Raw genomic sequence first — 26039 nt, forward strand, 5'->3', positions numbered from 1 at the left:
ATATCTTCATGTTTCTCAGTTGATAACAAATATTGTGGCTCCTTTTTTAAAGGAAATTCTGAGTCTCATAATGGGGGGAAAAAAATTTTCGTGAAAGTCCTTGCTGAGAAGCAATCCTAAACAGCCTCTTTAATGTAATGCCATCTTCAGAATGTAACAGCTCAGAGAACAAGAATGTGTCTCTCTTATAACATAGTATATATAGTATTATTCAAAATGAAAGGTTAAGAGGAGAAAAAAAGAGCAATTATGTCTGTAGAGTTTAACCAGGGGTTTGGGTAGAATACATTTAAATGTGATTTCAAATCTACAGAGGAGGAAAAATACTTTAATTGAACTAGTATCTTTCTGGTGAGTAAATCTGCCAGTTCTTGAATATGTAATTAAATACTTGATTTTACTTACTTGAGGTTATTTTCAACTGCAATTAGATATACTAAAAATAGCTTCAAAACTGGTTGGTTGAATTAATGAATATTGATTTTTGCCTTAATACACTGTGTTAGGAAACTGGAACTGAAGAATCAATTTGTTTTACGATATCTTCTACTATATTAGATTCAGAAACTCAGATTTCCTAAAAAAAAAAAAAGTAATGACTGTCCCTCTTCCAATACATTGCTTTTGGTGGCTGGAGAAATGGATTTGCATTGTGCAAATGATAGTCATATGTGTCTGTGAGAGTTTCTCTTTTGATACTATGGTATTAAGTTTTATGGATATTTTAATTTTTATTGTTTTTTTGTCATGGGCACGATAAAATTCTGGTAGAAACAGGAATTCAGCACAGAGGTCGTTGTATAGCTTTAAAATGGAGAAAACCTTTTGAATATAGAGGTGTATTTGCTTTGGGCTTTGAGCTGTTGGAACTTTTCCCTTGTGAATTTTAGAAAGGTTATTTTTTTCAGTGAAACTGGTGTTTCCATTGAAGTCCTCTATTCAAAACCAAGGTGGTGTGGGTGATCCCTGAAAGTAATGAAATATACAGTACGTCAAGAGGAGGTCAGGTTTTTTGCTTTTTTTAACTTAGAAGATGTAAGCATCTGTGTAATAAGCTACACCATAGTGATGTGATGGGATTTCATTTCAAGTTAGCCTTTAAATTAATTTTTTAAATGACATGAAGCATATTTTTCTCTACTTACTGGAACTATGACATTTTTTTCTCTTTGTTCCTGATGAACTAGAATTTTAAAGAAGAAAAATAGTACACTTTTATATTTACATGGTTGCCACTTTGTTTCTGTGTCTAGGAGGAAAAGAAGAAGTTTGATAAAGAGACAGAGAAGAACTACAGTTTGTTGGAGAAACATTTGAATTTATCAGCTAAGAAGAAGGAGCTACAATTACAAGAGGTATTGTTGCCTCTCTTTTTTTTATAGGGTATAGGTAAATATACTTAAATGCAGAAACAGCATTCTCAGTGGTAAAACAAAAAAAAATTTCTCATCCGGAAAGGTTGGTGAGAAAATCAGTATTTGCTGAACTTAGTACCTCCACCATTTTCCAAATCAGGGGGTCTGTGTGTGTACAAAGCCCTGAGCATCATGTCATTTTTATATATAATTAAGGGAAGAGCTAAGTGCAAACATACTGTGAAAAACTCTGCATTTCTTACAGGGCTTTGCCATTGCTGTGATTTGCATTGCATTGTGCCTATTGACTAAGTGTCCTGTGATAATACTTCATGCAGAGGACAGCAAGACTTTTATTCCCAAATAAAGTGGGTCTGTGCCATTTCTTTTTCTGCCATTTTGAAGATTTGGTTTGGGATTTTCTTGAGTAGTGCTATAAAAAATTTGTTGACAATTTATAACTGATAGATCTGTTTTGCCTGGCATTCCTTCTGTCCCTCTGGGTTTATTATCATCATCAACTTATTTGTAATAGTTTTTGTTTCTGGAGCAACAGCAAATAGTATGTGAGAAGACTGCAGAGAAAACTTGCAGACACTTGCTGTAGCCAAAAGGGGTTTTTTTCCCCCCAGATATGTCTGAATTATTAGTGCCTAGAGTATAAAAAACCTTAATATTTTCTTCATATATAGCTCCGGTCCCTGCCCTCTACCCCATCTCAAATATTCTATGCCATTTTTCGTAAAAATGGTTAATGTAACTGGCAGAGTTACCCAGGAACTTCTCTGCTCTTGAGTATCCATAGGATGTCGCTTCACCATGCTGCATTTGCAACATAGACCCTCAAATGTGTAAACAAGTGTCTTTTGGGGAGTTGAGTTGTCCCAGTGAAGGTACTGGGCATGGCTCATGTGTCAGGACCTGTACTTTTATCAAATTGATCGGCTGCCAAAGAACTTGACACAGAGAAAATGATAAAGGGCTGATTATGATCGCTTGGTGAAATGTGGTTCTCGATATCAAATCTGAAATGGGACCTAAGCTCAATGGAAAAATACATAATGCCTGTAAGAGGCATTTTGAAGCTGTATCAAATATAGCCTGAAGCTTTAGAGCGTGTGGGAAATCTAGAATGGGCAAACAGATTTGTTGTAAATGTCCTTCAAAGTTTCACGAGCAAAAATTCTTCAGTCAGGCTCTTGCATTTGTATATTTAATTCTGAGGTATAAACTTATAAACAATTTAAAGAAAAAAGGTCCTTGCAGCATGTTGTCAGAGGAAGTAGTAGGAAACAATTTCTTGCACAAACTTAGAGAATAGGAGTATATGATTGCATTGTAATGTATATAATTTAGTTTTATTCATTTTAGTTGTGTCAGTTCCTGACTGGAGTAAATAGTGCAGGGATAAAATTGACAAAAATTTGATGAAAAACATGCCATGTTGTGGAGTGTGTCTTAACATTAACATAACTTTGGACTCTCTTGGTGGCGGGGTATTCCTGTAACTTCACTGAGGCACAGTGTGTGTCTCACTTCTTTCTTCAGCAGTACACAAACTACAGTGCAACTTGCTGGGTGCATGGCGAGGCTCATGCCTCAAAAACTGAGAGATGTGATAATTTATTAGCAGGGAAAGTGGGATAAAACAATAAAATGGCTGTGTTGGGTATTGTATTCTGGGTTGTGTGGTGAGCCAGATGTCCTTGAAAATCCACTTCAGAGTCTCTTTCTAGGGTGTTGTGGTACCTTTCATGTGCATATGATTAGAAGCTTAGCTGACAACTCAAACAATTCCTGTGTTTATAGGCTGACAACTCAAACAATTCCACAGTTTATGGAATGCATCAAAATAGCGTGGCTTGTTGAAACACATTTGCTTACTGAAATACTTATCAGGGCTTTATTTATTTCATGGCATTTGTGGTCATGCCCCTTTAACTGCTGAGAGTTTTCCAGCACAGAGCAGTACAGCCAAGCACGTCTTAAGGCAAAACTGTCTTAAATCTAATTTGGCTTATCCTCTTAAAGCACAGCAGTCACTGTTCAGCCTGAAGGATGTAGTCTCAGTATTTAAGAGAGAGTCTGATAGTAAGTCTTGTCCTTTCACCTAACCCTTTCTCCACTTCCTTTTGTAATTCAGTGTAGAAGCATTTTGTATTATCTTTGTGGGTGAAGACTAAGTGTTAGTTACTTAGAGTAACCTTTTGTAGCTTTTCTTTAATGTATTTTAATAAAAGTTTCTGTCACCCAGTTTTAAGATTCATTTTAACAAATCTTACATGTACCTTAAATAATAACTTCCTAAAATAATACCTAGATGCTAGAAAGTGAAATATTTATGGGCAGATGGATGGCAGCTGAAATGTAACTGTTCAGCATCAATATGGTGTTGGCATTTCTGCAAAGCTGTCCTAAATATCAGCTGCAGGTAGTAAGGCTGCATTTCTAAATATTTGATGCTCTGTGGAAGCTGTGAAGTGTTGTACCAATAAGTGAACTTTTTTCTGTTATGTTTCTAGCCGGTCAGAATGAGCACAGGTGTGGGATGGGTACAGCAGCATTCTGGCTACTTGCAACAGTTATTTGGGTTATAGAGTAAAACTTACAGCACCAGCACTGTAGTTTTCAAAAATAACATTTTCTTCCTTAATTTGACTGGAGAGATGATTTCCCCCTCTTAGATCCCTCTCTGTTTGGGCAGGTACCTTTGCAATGCTATTAAAAGTTGGATTCCCTAGAAAAGAAGCTTGAAGAGGTGTTGCTGGAAGTCTTCTAAAAAAATCTAGCCTCATCATTCAAAACAACATATGTGAAAGGGAATTGCTGCTGCTGTTTGAAAGTAAATGAATGATCTATGTCGTAACACACACCTCAAATATGGTGAAAATTATCTGCTTGCCACTTGTATGTGTGTGTCATCCTGAAGCTGTCTGCAAAATGTCTGTGAAACTTCATGAGGTGTGCTCTGTGTGCAGGCAGATAACCAAGTGGAGCAGAATAGGAAACACTTCTATGAGCTGTCCCTTGAGTACGTGTGCAAGTTGCAGGAGATCCAGGAGCGGAAGAAATTTGAGTGTGTGGAGCCTGTAAGTATCAGTGAATTCAACCTACTCTCCCTGCTTTCTAAGGGATGGAGGAGGAATGCAATTGGATGACAGCCAAGCTCTTTTTTCTGGAACACACAACCAATTGCGTGACTTAACAGAATTTAAACCAACTTGGTATGTCTGCACAGATTCCTGGTGCAGATAAACTTAACCAGGCATGGCAAAGTTGACCTCAGTAATTAGAGCTGATTTGGACCCACTGATGCTGATTTTGAGAAAATGTGTGAAACCTTTGTTGTACTGTAAGAACCTCACTTCACGTTGTGAGATAGAATGGAGGATTCAAGAAGATGTTCGTGTCAGGATTCTTGCTGTGGGTTTTCTAACCAATGAAATGTTATTGGTAACTAATGCAAAGAATCTAATTTTCATGATGAAGGTTGGGCTTAGAGGCCTGTTAATGAAGAATTGCAGGTGTAAATCAATTAAGAGTGTGCTGCTGGATGAGAAGCCCATTATTGGGTAGCCTGATGTTTAATTTCACTTGCAATTGAATCTGTGAAGAAATCAAGGGGCTTCGTTGAATTTCAATGAAAATTACATATTCACTGACCAGGCTTTCTTAAATCTATGAGAAGAACTTAGTCTAAAATTTTCTGAAATGTGTATTAGCTTGGTGGTATAAATACAAATTTATCAAACAACAAGAGAACAGTAAGTGTAATACTGAGATAAAGAGAGGATGAATTGTAGAAATGTCTTCCATTCACTCATGCTCTGAACTCTGTGCTTTTGGGCCAAGTCTGTCCTTTCATTCTGATACAATTGCTTTAATGTAATAATGAAAAAAGTTCCAAATGACCCTAGCTGGTCATTATGGAATTAATAAGAACTGTCTGTTTTAATATAGTTTATTCCCGTATGAAAAAATTGCTAAAATCCTTAAGGGGGAATAAATTACTGCAATTATTTTAACACTGTTTAAAGAATGGGAAAATGCTGTGAAAAAATGGTTGTGTGGGGGCTTTTTTGTGTAGATGTTTTGGTTTTTACTTTTTGAAAAAATATTCCAGTTTTTAGATTTTTTTAAAATTCTAAATAGCTTTGCATTTGGTTATTGTTTCAGAACATTTGAAATTTCTTCAGAGCCAGAGTAGAGAAATGAATCTGGAAATTATGTTCTTGCAACATGTCCCTTTGTCATTTGTGAAAGCTCCTTCTGGATGGTGCTGAGCTTTATGTTGCTTAATTTGTACGTGAAGTTTACACTAGACTAGAAAGCTGAAATTATTTTGTAACAAATTCTTGCTCCCTTTTCCCTTAATAATACTTAAAGTTGATGTGGTTTTTTGCATTTTTTGAAAATGGTTTATTTGATATGACTTCAGACTTTCTTAAATACATTCTTTGGCTTGTTCTCTTTAGAGAGCTGTTCTTTCATGAGTCACTTGCTTCGTTCCAGCAGCCTTAACTAAACAGGAGAGTTAGACAGGACTACACCTCATGCTGCTTCCAGTGTAGTACAGCTTGTTTGTTCTTTTAAATTGAAACACTAAAGTCAGAATGTGCTAAGTGGATCACTTGCTAGTTCTGACAGAAGGTCAGATCTGTGCACAAAAAGCAGCAATGGGGAAAGCTTCCTTCTTCCAGCGAACGAGATGACTGATGTGAAAGTCATCTCCACGTGGTCATTAGCAGAGAAGGGAATGACCAGGGAAATGGTGACTAAAAGACAGAATGATCATTTTCTCCTTGTGCACAAATGTGTTCCAGACATCACTGGTATCAGAGCAGCTGTTGGAAAACATTACTTAGGGAAGTTTGGGAACACGGGATATACATTCCCTATGGTCAAACGGAAAGTAGAGATCAGTTGTGAAATTCCAGAGAAAGGACCATCCAAAAATGTCTGTATACATAGATCATCATTTGGATTTAAATATTACTCAGAAAGTGTAGGCATTGGTGGAAACTTACTTTAAAATAATCATTTTGTCATCTCTGAGCTTTCTGAAAAAACTTGTGTGCAGCAGCTGTATTCAAGCAAATGGAGTTTTTTGTTGTAACAAATGTTTTATTTCTGTTTCAGGTGCTATCATTTTTTCAGGGTTTGTTCACTTTCTATCACCAGGGATATGAACTTGCTAAAGACTTCAATCATTACAAAATGGCCCTGCAGATAAATATACAAAATGTAAGTCGAGTCTACTTTTGTGAGTAAAATCACTCGCTGAAGTTGCTGCAAGTGCAGTGTCTGTATTGCCAATACTTAGTTCCATGTGAGTGCATTGCCTGTGAATTTTGGGGATGTGGTGCCATCTCCTGGATAACAAACCACATCACTGGACAAATCATCGCTAATTCCAGCGAGTTCTTTGGAATTTCTAATAATACTGTAAAAAGCAAGTACAAAGTAAAAGGCTCCCTGCTCCTTATTTTTTCCCTTTTTTTTTTTGAGAGAGAGAGAAGTAATGCAAGGATTATTTAAAAATCAATGAAATTATTTAAAAATGCATACAACACTGCATAACTCAGAGTATGGGTAACAAAATAGCAGAGTTTTCAGTGTTTTGGGTGTTCTTTGAAGTTAAGTATGTGGTGATCATGTCTGAGGGTCATTTCCCCATAGAGTGTCATTATCCATGACTAAGAAAAGGGAAGAAAAACAGCTGGTCACAGCAGTGTGGAGTTTCTGTTTGTCTTGCAGCAGCCCTTTCAGACGGGAACATCCCTGTTGGTTTGGAGTGCAGAACTGTGTGAGGAGACTTGGTGTTAGCACCCATGGTGTATTTGACAAAATGATGTGTTCCTTCAGGGACAGGCTAAGGGGGGCCACCACTAGTTTAGTGTGCCCTCACCCCAAATTACCAGGTGTGATCTGGACTGGGAGAGCAGGAAGCAAGGTGACAGGCTGAAGCAATGGGGCTGACGAGTCACTAGTCAGATGGTCTGTTTGCTTCTTGGAGATCTGTTGAAGAATAAAGCTTGCTCAGAGGAACTTGGGTGTGCCAGAGGCCTCTTGGTAGGGAGCAAACCACATACCTTACTGCAAACAATCAGTTCCTGATGGTGCATTTGTTTTGTTGACCTCTGAGGGCATCTGGAATTAAGACACAGAAACTACTTCTTGGAGAGGACAGTCTGTTTTTAGAAATGGCTTAACTAGCAGGGAAGCGGAAGGGCAGAAGAGAGGATTGCAGTTGTAGTGCATAGTGATGTTATTCATGTGTCAGGATACCATTCCTTTAATTTTCTTCCTGTGTGTTCAAGTGTCAAGTTTCTGTTTGAGCTGTGGTTTGGTTTGAGAAGGGGAACTAATTAGTGGTAACTTCATAAGCAGACTTGTGGCAGAAGTCAGTGCTTGTGGGGGAAATGTCAGGCCAGACTTGCTTCTTCTCTGTGCTTAGCTTAACAGAGTGAGGAGCAGCATAGAGGGGAGCTGATGCAGGATGAAACATGAGAGGGAAGCTGTGATACAGTTTTGAAGAGCTGGGTTTCAGAAGACAGATGGAAAAGAGCCAGTGGAGTGATCTGAAGAAGTGATGAGCAGTAAGAAAGTAAGCTAATCTCAGCAGCTGCATTTTCAATTGACTGAATGGTGTCACAGTGTGTCCCACCAAATTCTAAAGAGCTTGAGCTTTGCAGCTCAAGTTTTATGAATAGATAGAGGCTGTAGAGAGAAGGGAGAACAAGGCTCAACAAGTATCGAAGGTAGAAGGAAGCATTTGAAAAGACTGTGAGAGGACATGACACATTCTCCTCTGTGCTGAAGATCAACAAGACATCCCAAAGGAAAAATGAACTGGGGTTTGCCTGTGGTACAGCTGAGCTGCTGGCAGAACACTGGATTGATGTGTTAGAAATTGAAGGGTACAAGATTCAGTACAGAGAGCCTAGCTGGATACAGAGAGTGATTTAAGAGTTGCCAGTATGACTGTAGTAGTAGTTGCCTTCTCTTTCATTCAGGTTGTCTTTACTGTGAGAATTATCCTATGGATTTCCTCTCCACACCCTGCCCCAAACCCTGTCCTCCTCTCACTGCCCCTCTGCCTTCCTCAAATGAAAGAAAGAAAAAGACCCACCCCAGTCTTTTAGCCCAAGCTCTAGAAAGCTGATTCTTCCAAAGTCACATTATCTTGTATGCTTGTCCTGGGGAAAAGATAAAATAGGTGAGGCAGCATTTTCAGAAAAATAAAGGTACTTTCAGCAAGCAAAAAGACACATAAGCCTTCATCTGGAACCAGTGCTTTCCTCAAAACACATGTACCAGCTGGGGAAAGTACCAGCTTGGAATTTAAATGTGTGTTTTCAGTGTTTGCTGTTCGGACAGGTGTGTATGTAGAGAAAACCAGGTATTACCGTGATTGTTTTGGTTTTATTTGCTCATTGACCAATTACCAGTGCTTTTCAGACCAAACCAAAGAGTTTCTTGTGGCAGGTGTGAGCTGCTCTGTTGTTTTGTGTAGTCCTGTTGTATAACTTATGAGTGGCATGGTTACTTTCTGATTGTTTTTGCTAAACAATCTGTTTATTCTGATAAATGTTTCTCTTCCAGCTGCTTGCAGACTTTGGAATAAGTGACATTCAGGAATAATAATCAACTGGACTTCTGAGGTTTTTTGGGGTTGTTTTTGCATACTTCTGCTTGCGTATGGTCAAAACATTTGGCACATATATAGTCTCAGTCTGTATATGTTATTGATGACCTTCCTGAAACTTTTTCCTCAATAACCACAGAAAACCCTCTACTTCCTGACAAGTAAGAGTCTCAAATTAAGCCAATATATGTAGTAATATTTTTCTAAGGAAATTTCAATATTCAAATTCATTTTGCAGTCAGTGTTTTACTTCCCTCTGAACAGGTCAGTGCATTGTTTTAGAAACCTACTCCAGCAGTCTGTGTGCTTTGCACAGTCACAGCAGCTGTTATCTAAAACACACATTAATTTGGAAGAATATCAGAAAAGTTGGAGAGTAAATATGTATATGTCCTAAAATGGCCTGAATCATTGTCTCATTTTATAGTTATTTGTGGTGGGTTGGCCCTGGCTGGATGCCAGAGACCCACCAAAGCTGCTCTATCACTCTCCTCCTTAGCTGGAGAGTTTGTGGATTGAGATCAGGACAGGGAGACCAATTGCAGGCAAAACAGACTTGACTGGGAGATATCAGTTTAATTTAATACCAGATTAGGGTAATGAGAAATAAAACCAAGTCTTAAACACACCTTTCTCCCTTCTTCCCTCAGTGGTGCAGGGGGATGAGGGTTACAGTCAGTTCGTCACATGATGCCTCTACTGCTACTTTGTCCTCAGGGGGAGGAATCCTGACACTCTTCCCCTGCTCCAGCATGAGGTCTCTCCCACTTGAGAGAGTCCTCCATGGGCTTATCCAATGTGAGTCCTTCACATGGGCTGCAGGGGCACAGCTGCCTCACCATGGTCTGCCCCATGGGCTGCAGGGGAATCTCGGCTCCAGCACCTGGAGCACCTCCTGCCCCTCCTTCTGCACTGACCTTGGTGCAGAGCTGTTCCTCTCACATATTCTCACTCCACTCTTTGGCTGCAGTTGGCACTGTGTGGGTTCTCCCTCTTAAATGCATTATCCCAGAGGCTCCACCATGGTCACTGATCAGTGGCTGGTCCGTCTTGGAGCTGGCTGGCACTGGCTTTGTGGGACATAGAAGAAGCTTCTATCACCTTCTCACAGAGGCCCCCTCTGTAGTCCCCCATCACCAAAACCTTGCTGTGCAAACCCAGTACGTGATTACAACTCCTATCTGCCAGGAAGAGCAAGTCTTTCTTCCATTCTCTTTACCAAAGGCTTTTTGCTGTCTCGTTTTAGACACGAAATCGTTTTGAAGGAGCAAGGTCAGAGGTAGAGGAGCTCATGAACAAGATCAGAAGAAATCCTCAGGAGCACAAAAGAGCAAATCACTTCACGATGGAAGGCTACCTCTATGTACAGGAGAAAAGTAAGGTGTATTTTGCATTCCACAGTGCCCATATTGGGTGTGTCTGTCATTCCCATGATACTGATTTTTGGGCACACAGGCAAGTCTTATCTCTACAGGCAACATGAAGGTGCAAAGAATTTACAGTTGATTAAAGACTCATCTGAGTAAATGTTTTAAGTCTCTAATAGCATTGTTACTGTGGCTCATAAAAAGAATAGGAAGCTGAAAATGTGACAGTTTGTAGTGAAAGTGACTGAATTCTGGGAAGTTTTGTTTGACCAAAAAATGGATTTCATCTTATTTTTAATCCCTTACCAATGGTCTCTCCTAGAACTGTCAAAGATTTGTTGTCAGCCACCAACATGAGTTGTCAAATTAGCCTCAGAAAATTGGGCTAGATGAGTATAATGAAATTGAGTGTCATTTCCTTGATTCATTGATACACTTTCATTACCTAATTGTGATGATAGGGTCAAATAAAGCAGGCTGTATGTTAGGTAGCTGGTGTTAAAATTCTTGCTGTGAAGGTGCATGTCACACAAATCATATCCTGTCAACACTTCAAACAATTATAAATCTTTCTCACACTAGTAAAAAAGCCAAACAAGATGCAGAGCTCTTGTTGCACAAGGAATGACAATTTATTGTAATTTATTATTTATTTTTTAACATTTTGCGTAAATCATATTTTAAGATGTTTTCCCTTATAGAGTGAGAAGATTCATTTGCAGACTTATTTTTTTTGAGAAGTAAAGTAATAGAAGTGAGGAGATAGAAAGAGTCAGAATCCAAGTTTTAACAGTTAACATTATGGTGCAAATCTCAGCAATACTACAGGCAGTAAGTTGAGCTCCAAAGTAAATGTATTCTGTATAGGGTATATCCTGATTAATGGGAGAGAATTCTGGTGGCAGAAGCTGTGATCAGACCTTAATCAATAGATTGTGTAGAAGTTGCAACAGAGGTGTGGTAATCTGTGGTTATTTAGCTTCAAGGTACCAGGTATAAATCTAGCTTTCTGTGTTCTGCTAAATAAAAGTTTCAAAGGGATATTTATAGGGAAAAATAATTTTGTCTGTAATAGTGAGACAAGGATACATTAATAATTCTTTCCATTTCTCCTTAAGTATAAGTGTGAAATACAACATGCATCAGTTTTTAGAATAGTAAGCACTGTTTAACATTTGTGTTATTTTGTATAATATTCTTAATTAATACCTTTGCTTTAAATACCTCATTATTAGGAATTAAGTAGGGCTCTTAAGTATCATTTTAGAAAGCAGGAGAAGAAAATGCAGAAACTGGAAAAAGTACATACTATTTATTGCTTTTGTGTTGTGTAGGGCCTGCTCCCTTTGGTTCCAGTTGGGTGAAGCACTATTGCATGTACAGGAAAGAGACAAAGAAGTTCTCCATGATCCCATTTGAACACAGATCAGGAGGGAAAGTTGTACGTATATTTACATATTCTACTCTTACACTTGTCCTGTATCAAGATCCGAGAATGTTTCAAATAAGGTGTGTCAAGTGCTTTGCCTTTCTAGTCTCCTTGCCCCTTTTTTTGCCTTTCCTCTTGCAATTCAGTCTGCCATTTAAGGACATTAACCTAAAGTAGTGGATGGATTAATAGATAAGAATTCTCCAGACTTTTTTGTTACTTCCTTTTAGAAGACCAGAGGACCTGGCACAGATAACATGCAGTGTTTCACCATTTAGAATCTGGTTTATCCATGAGGCCTTTAACTTATTAAAGTATAAATCAGGAAAATAGAATGGACTTAGAAATTTCTTTCTTACGTGCTCCGGTTAGATTTTTCTTTTAGAGATATAAGTACTGGAAGTGGGATTAGAAAAGTGCATTTTCATAAGAATATAATTTGTACTGATAACTGAATATAATTTCAGATATCTTTGATAGCATTTGAAATATTCAAGACCCAAGACTTTGTTTATCTTTCAATAGCTTTACTTCCTACTGAAATAGTTGGGAGTTGATGGCACTTGGTACCTTTACAGATGACACATTAAATGAATGTATTAATAGGGATAAAATGCATTTTGTTGCAAGGAAAAAGTAAATCTGAATCTGGAAACTAATGCTGGAGCCAGTATGCCTGTAAATGCAGCACCCTGCTCTGTCTTCAAATTGGTTAAAGAAAATCATGTTGTTAGAATTTTATCAAGTTATTATATCCTGTTCGTTTCAGCAGAGGGGAGATGGCTTTCGTAATTTTGAGGACTCTGTATTTACAGATGTATTGAATTTGGAAGAATCTTTCAAAAGCTTTGGAAAACCTGATGTACTGAAAATCAGTGGTATTTGGTTTCCTTAATCACTTCAGTACTTCTATTAATTTTTTATCCTAATTTACTCTAATTGTAATAAGCCATTTTATTTAGTATAGTATATAGTATGTGTCTGAGCATTCAGCATTCTAAAACACTTATGAAGCCATTTCTGCTGTATTAAAAGATCTTCCACTTGGAAACCCTTGTAGTTACTCCTTCAGTGACAGCCTTCTGTGTCTGGAGATGCTGAATAGGACAAGAAATAATTAAAATGTACAGTTAATCCTGAATTAAGCTGGTACAACTCATGCAGCCTTCACAGTGAGTTTGTGATTCCTGGGTAAAATGAAGTCCTGGTGTTGGTCTTAAAGGAAGGAAGAATTGGTTCTGTAAGACACGTTACAGATAGTAAAGAGCTCTTCCTTTGTTCTAGTTAGTGTAGCAATGGCCTTTACCATGGGAACCACTCTGGCTGACATAAAATGGGAAAGGTCTCTCTGTGTGTTTATATTGTAACAAGCGCAAAGTATTTTTGTTAGTTTAACTTACTGTGGTACTGAGTCATTCTGTAAAGTACCAGCTAAAATGGACTCAATATTTTTAGATTTATGTCCCATAAATGACTGTAGAATTTATGTGTTACTGTGTAGAAAAGTGAACTGCAAACATGGGCGAATTCTTTTGCAAGTGTCAGTTTTCAGTATCGCTTTTGCCATTACTTTAATATAAATTTACCTTACTTGGCTTGTACAGCTGGCTTACTGGAGCTTATAAAAACTTCTAAAAACTGGGTCAAGCTTATAAAAACTTTCTTTTCACAGGGTGATGCGGAACTCTTCGTCCTTACCTATTGTACCAAAAGAAATACAGATACAATAGACAGGCGATTCTGTTTTGACTTAGAAGCTTCAGACAGGTAAGCTTGTGAAGGACACTAGGAAGAGCTCTTTCTAACCAGTAGTTAAAACTACTGCAAAATTACTGTCGTGTTTTCTTCTGATTTCTTTGATCCTCAGTCAGATTTCCAGTGGGAAAGGGTCACTGGAGGAGCAGGCAAGCACTGCCATGGCTCACTGGGTTTTATCTCAGCTGTGCGCAGCAGAAGCAGGGAGGAACTAAACTGAAGTGTAGACATTGCCTGAGCTCCCATTAAAGAAAAGCACAGAAAAAGTTAAGAGGGGCTATTAAGAGTTGTTATCACAGTGAAGAAACATGGCTTGAATTGAAAAACATACAGCTGTTAGTGATAGACTGATTGCAGTAATTATTCATGTAGTCATAACCACATTGTATCACAACCCTGCATTCCAAAATGAGGTGTTGCTGGGGAGATACGCTGGATTTTCAGATTGAAAATAAGGTTATTGGGATTTTGAGGCTTTTTGGGGCTGGTATAATCATGCACTGCATCTTGAATGTTGTTGCCATTGTCTTTTTGAAGCACCACTTGTTGCTTTATTTCTGAAGAAAAGAATTGCTAATTTTTTCAACTAAAGGATCTCAAAGTATGATACTGGTTTTCAACAGCATTTTAGTCTTCCTTCATTTATGAAGGTGAGAGGATCCAACTTAATAAGGTACTCCAGATAAATATGGCTGTGCTAATGCTACATTCTTTTGATGCAGATTGTATTTGTGCAGAAATGGATCATGTCTAGAATTAAATGCTAGATATAAATTAGTAGATTGTTGCTGAGTTTTTGCATCCACCCCCTCTGAGCTGTTTTTAATCTAGTTGTTCACTCCTTAATTATACCAATTAACTACATGCTAATTTATCATATAGTAGTAGGTCTTCAAGTTTTATAGGCTTGTAATCTTTTTTTCATCAGATTCTTAGTGCTTTTCACTTCAAAAGCAGCACGGTCAGTGCTGTCAGGCTCCGCTGTCCCTTGAATGCTAATGGTATGCTCATATGTCTGTGATAAGGATCACGTGATCAAACTTTGATCAGAGGCTATGCCAAGCTCCTGTGGCCAGTCAGACTGGCCTGAGGCATGTTCTTCCTACAACAGCCAATGGGTAAAGGCATGTGAAACTTCAACTGTATCAGAAAACTTCTAGCCCACATGGCAGATGACAAGAGATGCTCATTTACAGCTCAGGTGATGTTCGTCATCACTCTACAGCATGGTTTGAACTTGAATTTTTGAGTTGAAGAGGATGTGGTTTAACTATTCTAACACTGCGTCCCAACAGTACAAAAAGGAGTGGAGATTTATACTCCAGACCTCAACTCCTCTGGTGTCAGTGTGTTGGTCAGTAGGGATAAGAGATTTCAAACTGAATCTGGTAAAGTTTCTAAAAAGTAGCGTGAGAAATGTCAGTCTGTGCCCCTCTGTGTGTCATCTGCTCAGTGGGGTATCTGGAGTTTATACAGAGATGGATAGAGAGTAGTGTTTCCTTGATCCTGCAAAACACTTTTTCATTCTCTTCTCTGGTGAAAGTGGGAAAAAATCTAGTTCATCTTTCTGTCTTGATATAATAGACACAACTGGTCCACTGTGACCTTGATATCAGACATTTTTCTTTTAATAATATGTGTGTGCAGTACTGAGATGTTCCCATGGAGATTAGGTCTGTGCTGCAGGCCATTAGCTTGTTTCCTTGGTATCAGTTCAGGGCACACTTATCCCTCAGCTTGTCCAAGTTAAAAAATAAAACAGGGATTGACAGCTGGGCATGGGGCTTTCTTTGGTACTGTGCTTTGGAAGGAGGCAAGGTCATAAAATTTTAGGGAAGACTTTTAAGTAGCAAACATTCAGCCTTGTGTGTGACTTAAGCATAATTTGGAGCTTGCTGAAAATTTGCATATTTTTCTTTGAAAAGGAAAGCTGAGATGGTTATGTCTTCTTTAAATTCTGATACACTTACAGCTCTGAGGGTTCTAAGATTCTGGCTAAATCTCTGGGAAGTGATGCTTTTTTCTGTTTCTAGGACTCCATCATGTTTAGTTGAGGTAAATGGTAATTTATCATTTTTAGTGGTAAATGTAGAGAAATTTAAATTGTAAGGAAATAGCAGAGTCTTCTAGGGTAGGAAAAAGTTACTTTATGTATAAAAAAAGCATTATCTTTCTGAAATACTACCTAGATTTTAATTTTTTCCAATGCAGGACAAGGAGGGAAGGTTTCATTTCCTTTGACTTTATTTTGAAGACAAATAAATGGTATTTCATGCAGCATGTACTGAGTTTGATGTATTGCTTCCAGGTGATACTCTGATACCTTTACAATTGCAATTTAGTGAAAAGAGCTAAATGGTTTGGTTTTCATTTTTTACCAAATTAAGATAGTTATTTTCATAAAGTGTTTACTTGCAAGCTAAGATCATTGTTGCTGCTTTAAAGATGAAGATTATATATTGAGTGAGTTAACAAATGCCATTTTTCATCTAACAGCAATGCAAATCCAAGTTTTACAATTCACAAAACTCAGTAACTCCAGCAAGTGTTGGAATCAGCAAGTCATCAACAATGAGCTATTTCAAATAAATAGTTTGCAGATTACATTCACTTTCTTTTCTCCTCCCTGTTCTCCCTATTGCTCACTGCATGGATCACTTCTATACCTTTTATTTTCAAGCTCAGCAGTGTTCAGTTATTAAGCAAAAAAAAATGAAGCCTGCCTTTTAGGACCATGGGCTTTGCTTGTAGTTGGAAATAGAATTTGACAAGAATTTTTTAGTTTCTGGTGAATGCAGTTGCTTTATGTTGTTGGTGCATTTGCAGGCCTGGAGTTCCTGTGACCATGCAGGCATTTTCTGAGGAAGACAGGAAGCTGTGGATGGAAGCCTTGGATGGAAAAGAAGCTGTAAGCATAATTTTAAAAATATTATTTTATGGTGTACTGGAGAATTCTCTCACCCCCCTACGCTCTGATCCCATTTATACTTTAATAAATGGGGATTATGTAGTTTGAAAAATAATAGATTCAATGAATAAAGGATAAAAGTGAAATAAAACTCAAGAGAGATGAGTAACTTGGTAAAGCTCAGTGTAGATAACTGCTAATGCTGATATGAGAATTTTTCATTGTAATGACAGCATCGATTTTTATAAATGGTTTCCCATCCCAGTGATAATATTGGTGCTGTAGAAAATGTCTAGTATAAGCATGTTCACTTAGTCTTATGCTGACATGCTGCATTCCAGTGGCAAAACTTGCATGAGTGAGTTACATGGTATTATTATTATTTTTTTTAAACCAGATCAGAAAAGCCCTTGTCAATGGGACTGAGGTTGTACATGAATTTGCTTAATTTCTGCCTCCCATCAGGAAATGGGTGTGAAATGTTGAATTGAAACACACTATTTATTCTTATAATGATAAATATATTGGTCTTGTGGGCCAGAAATAATGGGGTGTTCTAGACAGTGACACAGTCACGTGTCTGCCCCAGCAGTTGTAGGTTTGATTGACCTCATTGTTAGACTCATCTGGTTTCATTTGCAGAGGTGTTTATTACCATGGCATGTTGGCTGAGCTGGACTCCCCAGTAAGTTTACAACTTCTGGGAATGCCAAACTGGGATGTAGGTCCCAGGACTTATCAAATTCTTAACAATTTGAGTGAGCTTGACGCTATGAGGGAAGTTAACCTGTGGAGAAACATAGTAACATGGACCACATAAATCACAGTGAATTTCAGTGGCTGTAGCTAACATTGTTCTGAGGGGGCACAGACCTCTGGTCTTGCTGTTAGAGCTGCTGGTGGTGGTGATGTTCTAGCTGTAAACAACTGTATTTGTGCCTACTGAGCATTAAGATTGAGGGTGTCTTTTTTTCTGGTTTCATGGAAGTCTTTAAAATAATTTATGTCTTTTTTACTCTTTTTGTGTTAGCTGTTCATCAACTTGAATAGAGCGAATGCAAAACGAGAGGGAAGTAAGTATTTGAATTAGCATTAAGGCTGATTTTGTTAATATTTTACAATTGAGAAAGGCAAAGGTAATTTCTTTTTTTTTTTTTTGTTTTCCTGTGGATCCAGCTTAATTATTTTACATTTAAGTCTTGAGTTTTGAATATAACTTGTGGATTTTGTCATTAGCGGGTTTAACTCAGTAACTCAGTACATACGTAAGAATTGTAGGACTGGACATAAGCTGGAGAAATAGTCTAATTGTTTTTGTCAATTTACTTCATGCCTGAAATTGATTCAAGAGTGAATTTGTATGTAAATGCATCACAATTTCTTAATCCAGATTGTGTGTACGTTTCTGTTAGTCTGTGTAAGTACGGTTTTAAAAGCAGTTGCAGTTGAATGTTAAGATCAGCAAAAAAGCTGAACGTGTGCATTTAAAATATAAATCAAGATATGGAAGTAGAAGAGATGGCTTTCTTTAGATAACATTAGCTTTCTTCTGTTAGCAAAGTATGAGAGTGAAAACAGGTATCCTTTGATTATGGGGCAATTTCTGCCTGCTTTTTTAAGAACTTGAAATTGCTGATTAAAGCTGGATCCTGGTGTTATTAATAGAAATTTTTCCACAGATTTTTTCTTTTCATGGTGCAAGACCAGGTCCTCAGGAGCAAGAAGGCCAGATGTTTGGGGGGAGGGCAGTTTTGCAATATAAGCTTTTAAATGAAGTTTTGATGTGAAGAAAAAGAGTACGATAGAAACAACAAAGGAATGCTGGAGCTCAGCTGTTGTCCTGTTCATGCATCTGCTTTCATGTAGTCAGATCATTAACTGCTGTGAAATGATATACATGTGTCCTGTATCTTTAGTATGGGAATTTCTTTGGCTGAGGGTAGGACTCAGTAAAAGCCCTGCTGTTGATGATTATGTTTTTTCATCATAAGTACTTCCTTGTCCCATTTGGTGAACTCTCTCAGATGTTGTCGATGTTGCAGTAAGTACTGTTAAATTCCATCTTGCATCTGCTAACATGTGTAACTAATCAGAGATCCCATTCTTCAAAGGATGCTGCTGTGAACAGATTCACTGAAGCCACTATCACCAGAACAAGCCTTTGCTTGGGCTAGGCAGGGTTGTGAAGGAGAAAAGCAGAATTTCTCTATAAAAAGTGATGTATTCTACCAATTTCAGAATATTTACAGTTTTGCCTCAAAAGTTCTAGCTTTATGATCGAGTCCAGCCTTATTTTCGGTGAAAGACATAATTGTAATGGTGCTTTAAAACTGTTCAACCTTTTTTTTTTTTCTTGTAGGTGCACAATTGGATAAGATAGGGTTCACCATCATCAAAAAGTGCATCAGTGCTGTTGAAACACGAGGTAATGATCAACCCAACCTGTTTGTGAAGAGGGTGAAGCAGCTGGTCTGCTCTGTGAATAAGGCCTCTATGATAAAGTCTCCTGTAGATCTCTGGAAAAGACTTTACCATGGCAGACATTTCACTGATAAACTGACCAGAACAGGAGTCTGTCCAGTCCCATCCTTTTATGTATGGCTTTCTCGCAAGAAATGTGTTTGCCAGAAGTGCTCACAAGTAGGAAATAGCACCTCTCTTGACAAAGGGAGCCAATGTTTGTGCACAGCAGCTAAGAGAAACCTGTGTTTTGAAGGCAGTGCCTGTACCTTTGCTTTGCTGTTGGAACAGAGTAATTTATTTTAGTGTTTCATTTCTGTTCAGTCTCTTAAGACAGAAGAACAGGAGCTGAGCAGGCAAGTGATTAACAAAACATGTTGAAGTACTTTTCGTAGAGTTAGTATCACACCAGGAGCAAAGAATCTGTTGGGATTTATTGTTGCATATACTCATTGCTGTAGTTCCAGAACTGGAGATGGAGGAGAGGTCACTGTGCAACAGTATTCAAGAGGTATTTGGGATTGATTTTGGGGACGCTCTGCTGAAGTGTGTGGTGACCAGTCACTCTGAGACTCACTGCGTTTTATATGGCATGGTGTGGAGAACCAGCTTGTTTGGTTGCGGTTTTTAAAAAAAGAGGTGAAGGTGTGAAAGTTGGTACTTGGTTACAGTCTATGTCTCAGTTTGTTAAAAGAGATGTTGCAATTTCTTTGTTTGCATTTTGGTTTCCTCCTAAATTGTTGGCTTTCCTTCCAACTCCTAAAGGGGACGCTTAGAATTTTTCAGGAATTGAATCCTTTTTTCCTCGGGGTCTGGCACAGCACAAGGCAGAATACTTAAATCTCTGTGTATCACAGTCCAGCTTAAGTGAGATGAACAGAGGAGCAGGTTCATGCTTGCTGTCAGTGCAGCATTTTACTGAAAAAGTGTCTTCCATGTATACACTTACTGTACAATATTACTAGGAACACAAGCAGCCTTCGTGATACTTAGAATTTTGCATTTAAACAGCAAGAAGTATGTAACGTGGTTTTTTTTTTTTTTTTTTGTTAAAGCTTTTTGTATCAGTCCTGTCTGCTGCATTAAAGATGTTATTCCAGATTAGGCCATATTCTATCTGGTGTTATTTTTGTTCATTCTGTTCTTTTGAATATTTTTCAGATAAGTTTGCCTGTCTCATCACTTTAAAATTTCAGTTACCGGCATTTACACTCTGAATATTTCAGCTGGGAAACATTGCAGATAAAGCTGGCATCCTACAGATAAGTTGTCTTCACTGCAAAACCCTGTCTCAGTGTAGTCTGGATCTTCTCTTTGCAGTGAATGAGGCAGATTTAATGAAAAGGGTACATGTGCTCATGTAAAGAAAGGTAGTTTTGGCCTATGGTACAGTGACTGACTACCTTACAATACCTCATGAATCCTCCTTACTATAAGCAGTGTGGAGTATACTATATTTTGGTTTATTATTTTTAAGTGTGTTCAAATAGTTTTCTTCAAGTAGTGGGTTGGCTATTTTTTTTTCTTTTCTGACACCCTGCAAGAAAAGTGAAACAAAAACACAGCTGTGGAAAAATGTGAACATTTTCTTCATGAAGTGGCTATTTGGGAAAATGTTTTTTGTTGTTTTTTGGGGGTTTTTTCTCCTCAGGGCTGTGGGTGGATAGGTTAAACTGAGTGGAGGTTTAAGTTCACTCTGTCCTTTATGCCTTGATTTAGGGGCGTGTAAGAAGGTGCAAAATACTTGTGTAACTCTCTTGTTCGAGACAAATGATGAGCTTTCATGGGTTAGCAGGACATCTCCCCATGGTGGGATCTGCCCTGAAACATACTTGGGAGAGGGTTAAAGTTCCCAAAATCTTTGGAGATTTTGCAGCTTTGCTGTCCCTTGTACACAGCCTTTGTAAGATGTACAGTTAATAGAGTGCTTTGTGGTAATTACGGCCAACGGAAAAGACTTGTGTCTATTAATTTTGTTTTGGAGAGTATTCAAGAAAGAAAATAAATCAGTGTTCGATGAATATTTCTTTTCTTGGGGTTCCAAGAATATACTGAGGTGAGATACTACCTTCCAGGAACTCAACAATCCATTTAGCTCGGTTTCAATCCAATTGATTTGTCCAGTACATTTCAAGCAGTCGTTGATTTTCTGTTTACTGATTCTTAATTTAACATCAACTGCATTTAAAAAACAAAACAAACCAAACCAAGTAAACCACTCCAAAATAAAACAAGAAAACCCCTAAAGGACCTTCTGCTGATGTCTGTTGAGCTAAACAAATGGAGGCTGGGAGAGCATTCAGTTGCTTGTCTCAAAAGAGTTTGGACAAATAGTTGTATGATGAAGAAAATCCATCTCTCAAGCTGCAGAATTTTCTACCTGTGCTTTTTCTTGAAAACAGTTTTTACTTGGTTATCTTACTTCAATGATAACACATCAAAAGCAAGTTATATTCAGCAGCAGAAAACAGGACAGATGCTTCTTCAGAGACAGTGCTTGTGTGCCATGTTTTTATCTCTTTTAATCATAATGGGTGTGAGGTTGGCGTGGGTGGAAAGAGAGGACAGTCTAGTGTGGGTGGAAACTGAGAATAGTCTTGTCATGTCACAGCAGAAGTAGTCTGGTATTCAGAGAGAGAAGAGCATAACAGAGATATCGAACATAAACTTGTCAATGGCTGGATAATTTTTTTCTCAGTTATGTTCCCTTTTATAAAGCCAAAAAGGGAATTATTTGCTTTGAATGAATAGAAGCACCAAGAAAAATCGGTGTCTTGGTTAAAATGCATGTGAGCTTCTGATTCAGCATTGCCTTCCAAGAGATTGGCTGTGCTTTACCTGGTAGGAGGTGCTGAGGTATCAGGATATGCACCCCATCTCTTGCATACTAAGTACCTTGCTGGTTGGATGTGCACCTGTGTTTTGTCTTGGAGAGAGCATTTGGGGATTCTGTTCGGAGTATTTAATTTATTATTCTCTACTGAGAATAACAGAATGGGGTAGATGTTTATAGAAACAACCAAGAGCTGTTTGCTCCACTAGTAAAGGCTCTGTGCACGTTTTTGTGTGCAAGTAGTTGGTTGTACCTTCTGAGGGGATGTGATGGGTGAAGTGTTTGCCGAAGCAGTGTTTGTCTCGAGTTCAGAACTACCGGAGTTGCCAATCTGAGCTGCAGAGAGAGATGGCAGCATTGAGCTGCGTGTCCAGGCCGTCTGCTCCTTAGGCAGATAGTACCTCGTGAGGAGGGAGTAGAAAACCTTTGCAAGTAACAAAAACCCCTCTGTCGTTACCTTGAATTTAGAGTGTCACTTGTTTGGCAGTTTCTGTGCCATGGAATTTTGGTATAAAAAGTTGTATTTGCAGCTATATTGCAAGTCTGTGTCAGCCTCGTGCACAGTGCCGGTCGCAAAGTAAACTTGCCTACTATGTACCTTGCTTACAATAGTATAAATTACTATCTTGCTTACAATACCTTACATTTCTAAGCATGTTTAACAAACTGTGTACCTGTGCCAAATTCTGGTATCAGGCAGCCAAACATCTTGAGATAATGTAAATATGAAGGAAGTTGTGCTGTGGGGCTTTACTGCTCCAGGTTGCCAGTAGTAGTTGAGCCGGCAGACAGAGCGTCTGAACCCTTCAGCATTTCAGTCAGTGGTGAGCTATTCCTTGCAATGAGTCATCCTGTCAATTGTGTTCTGTAAATGCCAAGCGTTATCAGTGCTGGGTGTGCTGAAGATCTGAAATGTGCAGATTAAATCAGAAATAGGACTGTTTCAAACTAGGTTTGTATATTTTAAATAAAACATCATTTGCAAGTATGTTTAAAGGTATCATCTAAAACTATGTTGAAATATTAATGCCTCTTTGCGCTCCTTGATGTCTGCTAGCAATTAGCTGTGCTTTTTTTGGGTTGATGAATTTGAAACCGATCAATTATCTGATAATCTCTATCACAGACTCATGATTATTGCTGGAGGATTGTCGTGGTTTCAATGCTGCCATTTTTCAGAGACTCCTGCATTATCCTGTCAGTTTTAATACTGAGCAATAGGTTTTGTGGTTTGACCTCGATTATTTCTAAGCCCGTAAATGTATGTTTGGGGTCAGCACGGTTGGTTCCCCCCAGTTTTAATGTTAGATGCACAGGAGGTCACAAATCAACTTCTGAGATGAGCAAAAGCTGAGTGTGACAGTATTTCTTACAGCTTTTTAGCATCTTGCATATGATGCAGAAGGCTTGTTCTGTGGTACTAAAAGTAGTAGAAGACATTGCATAAAAAAAGTGTGATGCATTTTGGCAAAGCTTGGTGTTAGTTTGGTACCAGAATTTTCCTGGACACCTCTGAGAAGTTTGAAGCAAAAAGTATTTGCTGCTCTCAGGACAGATTTGTAGTGCATTCTTGTTTGGAGTGTATCAAGGACTATATTGTTGAGGGTTTTTTTAGTGTCTCCAAGTGGTGCATAGCATGCTATCATACTTGCTCTAGGTATCATTGGAAAACTTATTTGGTTGTGTTGATAACTTCATATTTTGAGAAGAATAGTGTTGTGGCCACATAGCCGGGTTTTTCTTCAGTTCATTCTTTTGTGCACAGCTGAACTGTGAGGATACTCCAGAGTTGTGTGTTTTGATGAGCACAGATAAAATAGAGGAGATCTGGCTTATTCTGTTAATTTGAGCCAGCTCTGAACCTGGCATCCAGCTTAAGACTCGGCACCATTCCAGTGGTGCCTGCAACCTCGGGAGGAAAAAGGGCTGGTTCTGCCTAGATGGAGCAACCGAGGGAAGGAGCAGCTGCAGCTGTAGCCTGTCAGCTCCCTGCTGGGGCAGAGGAAGAGGTGCTGACAGGGAGGACTTCAGCAGGCTCAAGGATCTGGGATGGCCGAGGAGGCTGCAGACTGTGTGAGAAGAGAGAAAAGATGTAGCAAGTCTAGGCAAGAGGAGGAGGTAGAAAATGCCAAGTTCTCTCTACCATATTGAGAATTATTGCTGTGTATTATGGCTCTGTCTGACAGTAATTCATTAAAAGGCTAATGATTTTTACATACTTCATCTAATATTTATTTGGGAAGAAACTTTTTCTCATATGACTGGCTTTAATTTTCCTTCCCTGGGTTGGAACAGCTTGGTATTGAAGCTGGGAATTCTCCACAATTCTTCCTTTGTTGAAGGATATTTTGAATAAGAATACCACATAATCTGTTATTTGAAAAGATTTCCTCGGAGTAGAAACACAGGTATTTCGTGGTATTTCTACTCTTCCAGGCCTGTGTGATTATGAAGGTAGATTGTGTTTGTAGATGGCTGCTTTTTGTGAGGCCTCTCAAACATCTGTGTAGTGTAGTATTTTACCTCCCACTATATGGGCTCTGAAACAATGCAGCAGACAAAGAGGTACCTTATTTTGCCCTCTTTCTTCCCTGCCCCTTCTCTCCCTCCCGTTTTTATTCAATTTATATTCACGATTTTACTTCCCTGGGGATAAAACTGGGTAATGTAAAGGAAAGCAAAAACAGGGGAAGAAAAAGGGTAGAGAAGTGAATCTGTGTGATACAATGGAAGGGCACAGAGGAATGCCAGGAGAGTGGTCCAGTGTCCATAAAGAATGGGAGTAGGGGACTGAAAATACTGCGCTGGTTATGGCTCCTCTGTTCATCCCAAGCAAAACTGTTCAGTAGCTTTTGGTGGTGCCTCTGGATGTAACTCCTCTGTGGACCACAGTGGGTTGGAATGAGGCCTTGTATCTTAAATGGAAAGCATTTATAAACTTGAAAAAGTACTGGTTTTGAGGACTGGAAATAAGCTTAAGTTTTTCTTCATCCAAAGTTTTTTAGTCACCACATTTTGGGGGGGGGGGAAAGGAACTGTTAAATTTATTGAAGAAATCTTAATTTAGCATTTGGTGGGTCAGTTCTTGCATTATTGGAATGTGGAGGTCAATATACCCAAAATGCAATTTAAAAAATTTGAAATTAGACAGTGGTTTGTTTGTTTATCAATCTATTTATTTATTTATTTATTTTCAAGCAAAGGTTTGTCCCTGTTTGCTTCTCCTCCCAGTTTCAGAACTGGAATTGAGGTACATGAAACCTTTATCAAAACATAATGTGAACTTCTCTTAAAAACACAGAGTAACAAAAGAATTCTTGTAATACTTTATTTATAATGTGCTATGTAGTCTGTCTGTCTTTGAAGAGAATTTGTTGCCTGGGGCAAAAATTTTAATGCTAAATTTGACTGTGGTTGATCTCATGCTTTTTTTTTTTTTTTTCCTCACATAATAGGTATAAATGACCAAGGATTGTACAGAGTTGTGGGGGTGAGTTCAAAGGTCCAGAGACTTCTGAGTTTGTTGATGGGTATGCCTCTATTTTACACATACTTTTTCAATATTTTATTTCATGTTGTTTTACTGTCAATATTTAGTTTTTAAAGCACCTGCCAGCAGTTTGCTCTAGTCCATGTAAATAATCACCATATCATTGTAAGTTTTCCTACTTTAGAAAGACCTAGATTAGCTGGTAGGAATAAACTAAGAACTAATATGGGACCTGTAGGAGCAAAGCATGTGCTTTGTGCAAGGTTGATGTAAGTGGGATTAAAGCAGCCTAAGTTGAAGGATCTGATCAGAAAATTCAAAATACCAAAGTCAGGAAAGTTTGAAGCTAGTTGCTTCATTGTTTGACGTTTCCACTTCTCCCTTGTCTAGAATGTACAAGTGTACACACCTATGTGTGCCTTTAGTTAATCACTGTGCAAAATAAGACTGTTTAAGCCTACCATCAAAGAGTTATTTGGTTTAAGAGGAGGGATATGCTATATGTATTAATAATAACTGTGTGTCAAGGCAGGAGACAGATGGAGAAAGGATTTGGTTTTGTAAACTTTGTTGTATAGTTCTTATATGCGGGCAACGTCTTAGGCTCTTTTACACCTAGATAGGTGAAATAATTCTCAGAAACTTTTTTCTCCCTTTATTTTCTGGAAATTTTGATGCATCTTTAATTCCAGTGACTGGAGTTCTCTTGCCACTCTGCTGTCCCTGGGGGTGGGGGGGGGGCAAAGAGAGAAATATTGGCACCTGGATGAAATCCCTCATCTGCCTGATATCTC

At 38.4% G+C, this 26039-nt stretch overlaps 1 protein-coding gene across 2 annotated transcripts in view; it reads left to right on the plus strand.

The window, feature by feature from the left end:
- The window catches only part of ARHGAP10 (Rho GTPase activating protein 10), a 145430-nt gene that overhangs the window by 55332 nt on the left and 64059 nt on the right, over nucleotides 1-26039 (plus strand). For both annotated transcript variants that reach the window (XM_048305191.1, XM_048305192.1), the window contains 10 exons: nucleotides 1254-1355; nucleotides 4334-4444; nucleotides 6495-6599; nucleotides 10250-10379; nucleotides 11705-11811; nucleotides 13472-13566; nucleotides 16381-16462; nucleotides 17493-17535; nucleotides 18822-18887; nucleotides 25211-25285. In XM_048305191.1, coding sequence (XP_048161148.1) covers nucleotides 1254-1355; nucleotides 4334-4444; nucleotides 6495-6599; nucleotides 10250-10379; nucleotides 11705-11811; nucleotides 13472-13566; nucleotides 16381-16462; nucleotides 17493-17535; nucleotides 18822-18887; nucleotides 25211-25285 — 916 coding nt within the window. The remainder of the gene's footprint in view (nucleotides 1-1253; nucleotides 1356-4333; nucleotides 4445-6494; nucleotides 6600-10249; nucleotides 10380-11704; nucleotides 11812-13471; nucleotides 13567-16380; nucleotides 16463-17492; nucleotides 17536-18821; nucleotides 18888-25210; nucleotides 25286-26039) is intronic.

The sequence above is a fragment of the Corvus hawaiiensis genome, chromosome 5 (assembly GCF_020740725.1).
Source record: "Corvus hawaiiensis isolate bCorHaw1 chromosome 5, bCorHaw1.pri.cur, whole genome shotgun sequence".
Taxonomy (NCBI): Eukaryota; Metazoa; Chordata; class Aves; order Passeriformes; family Corvidae; genus Corvus; species Corvus hawaiiensis.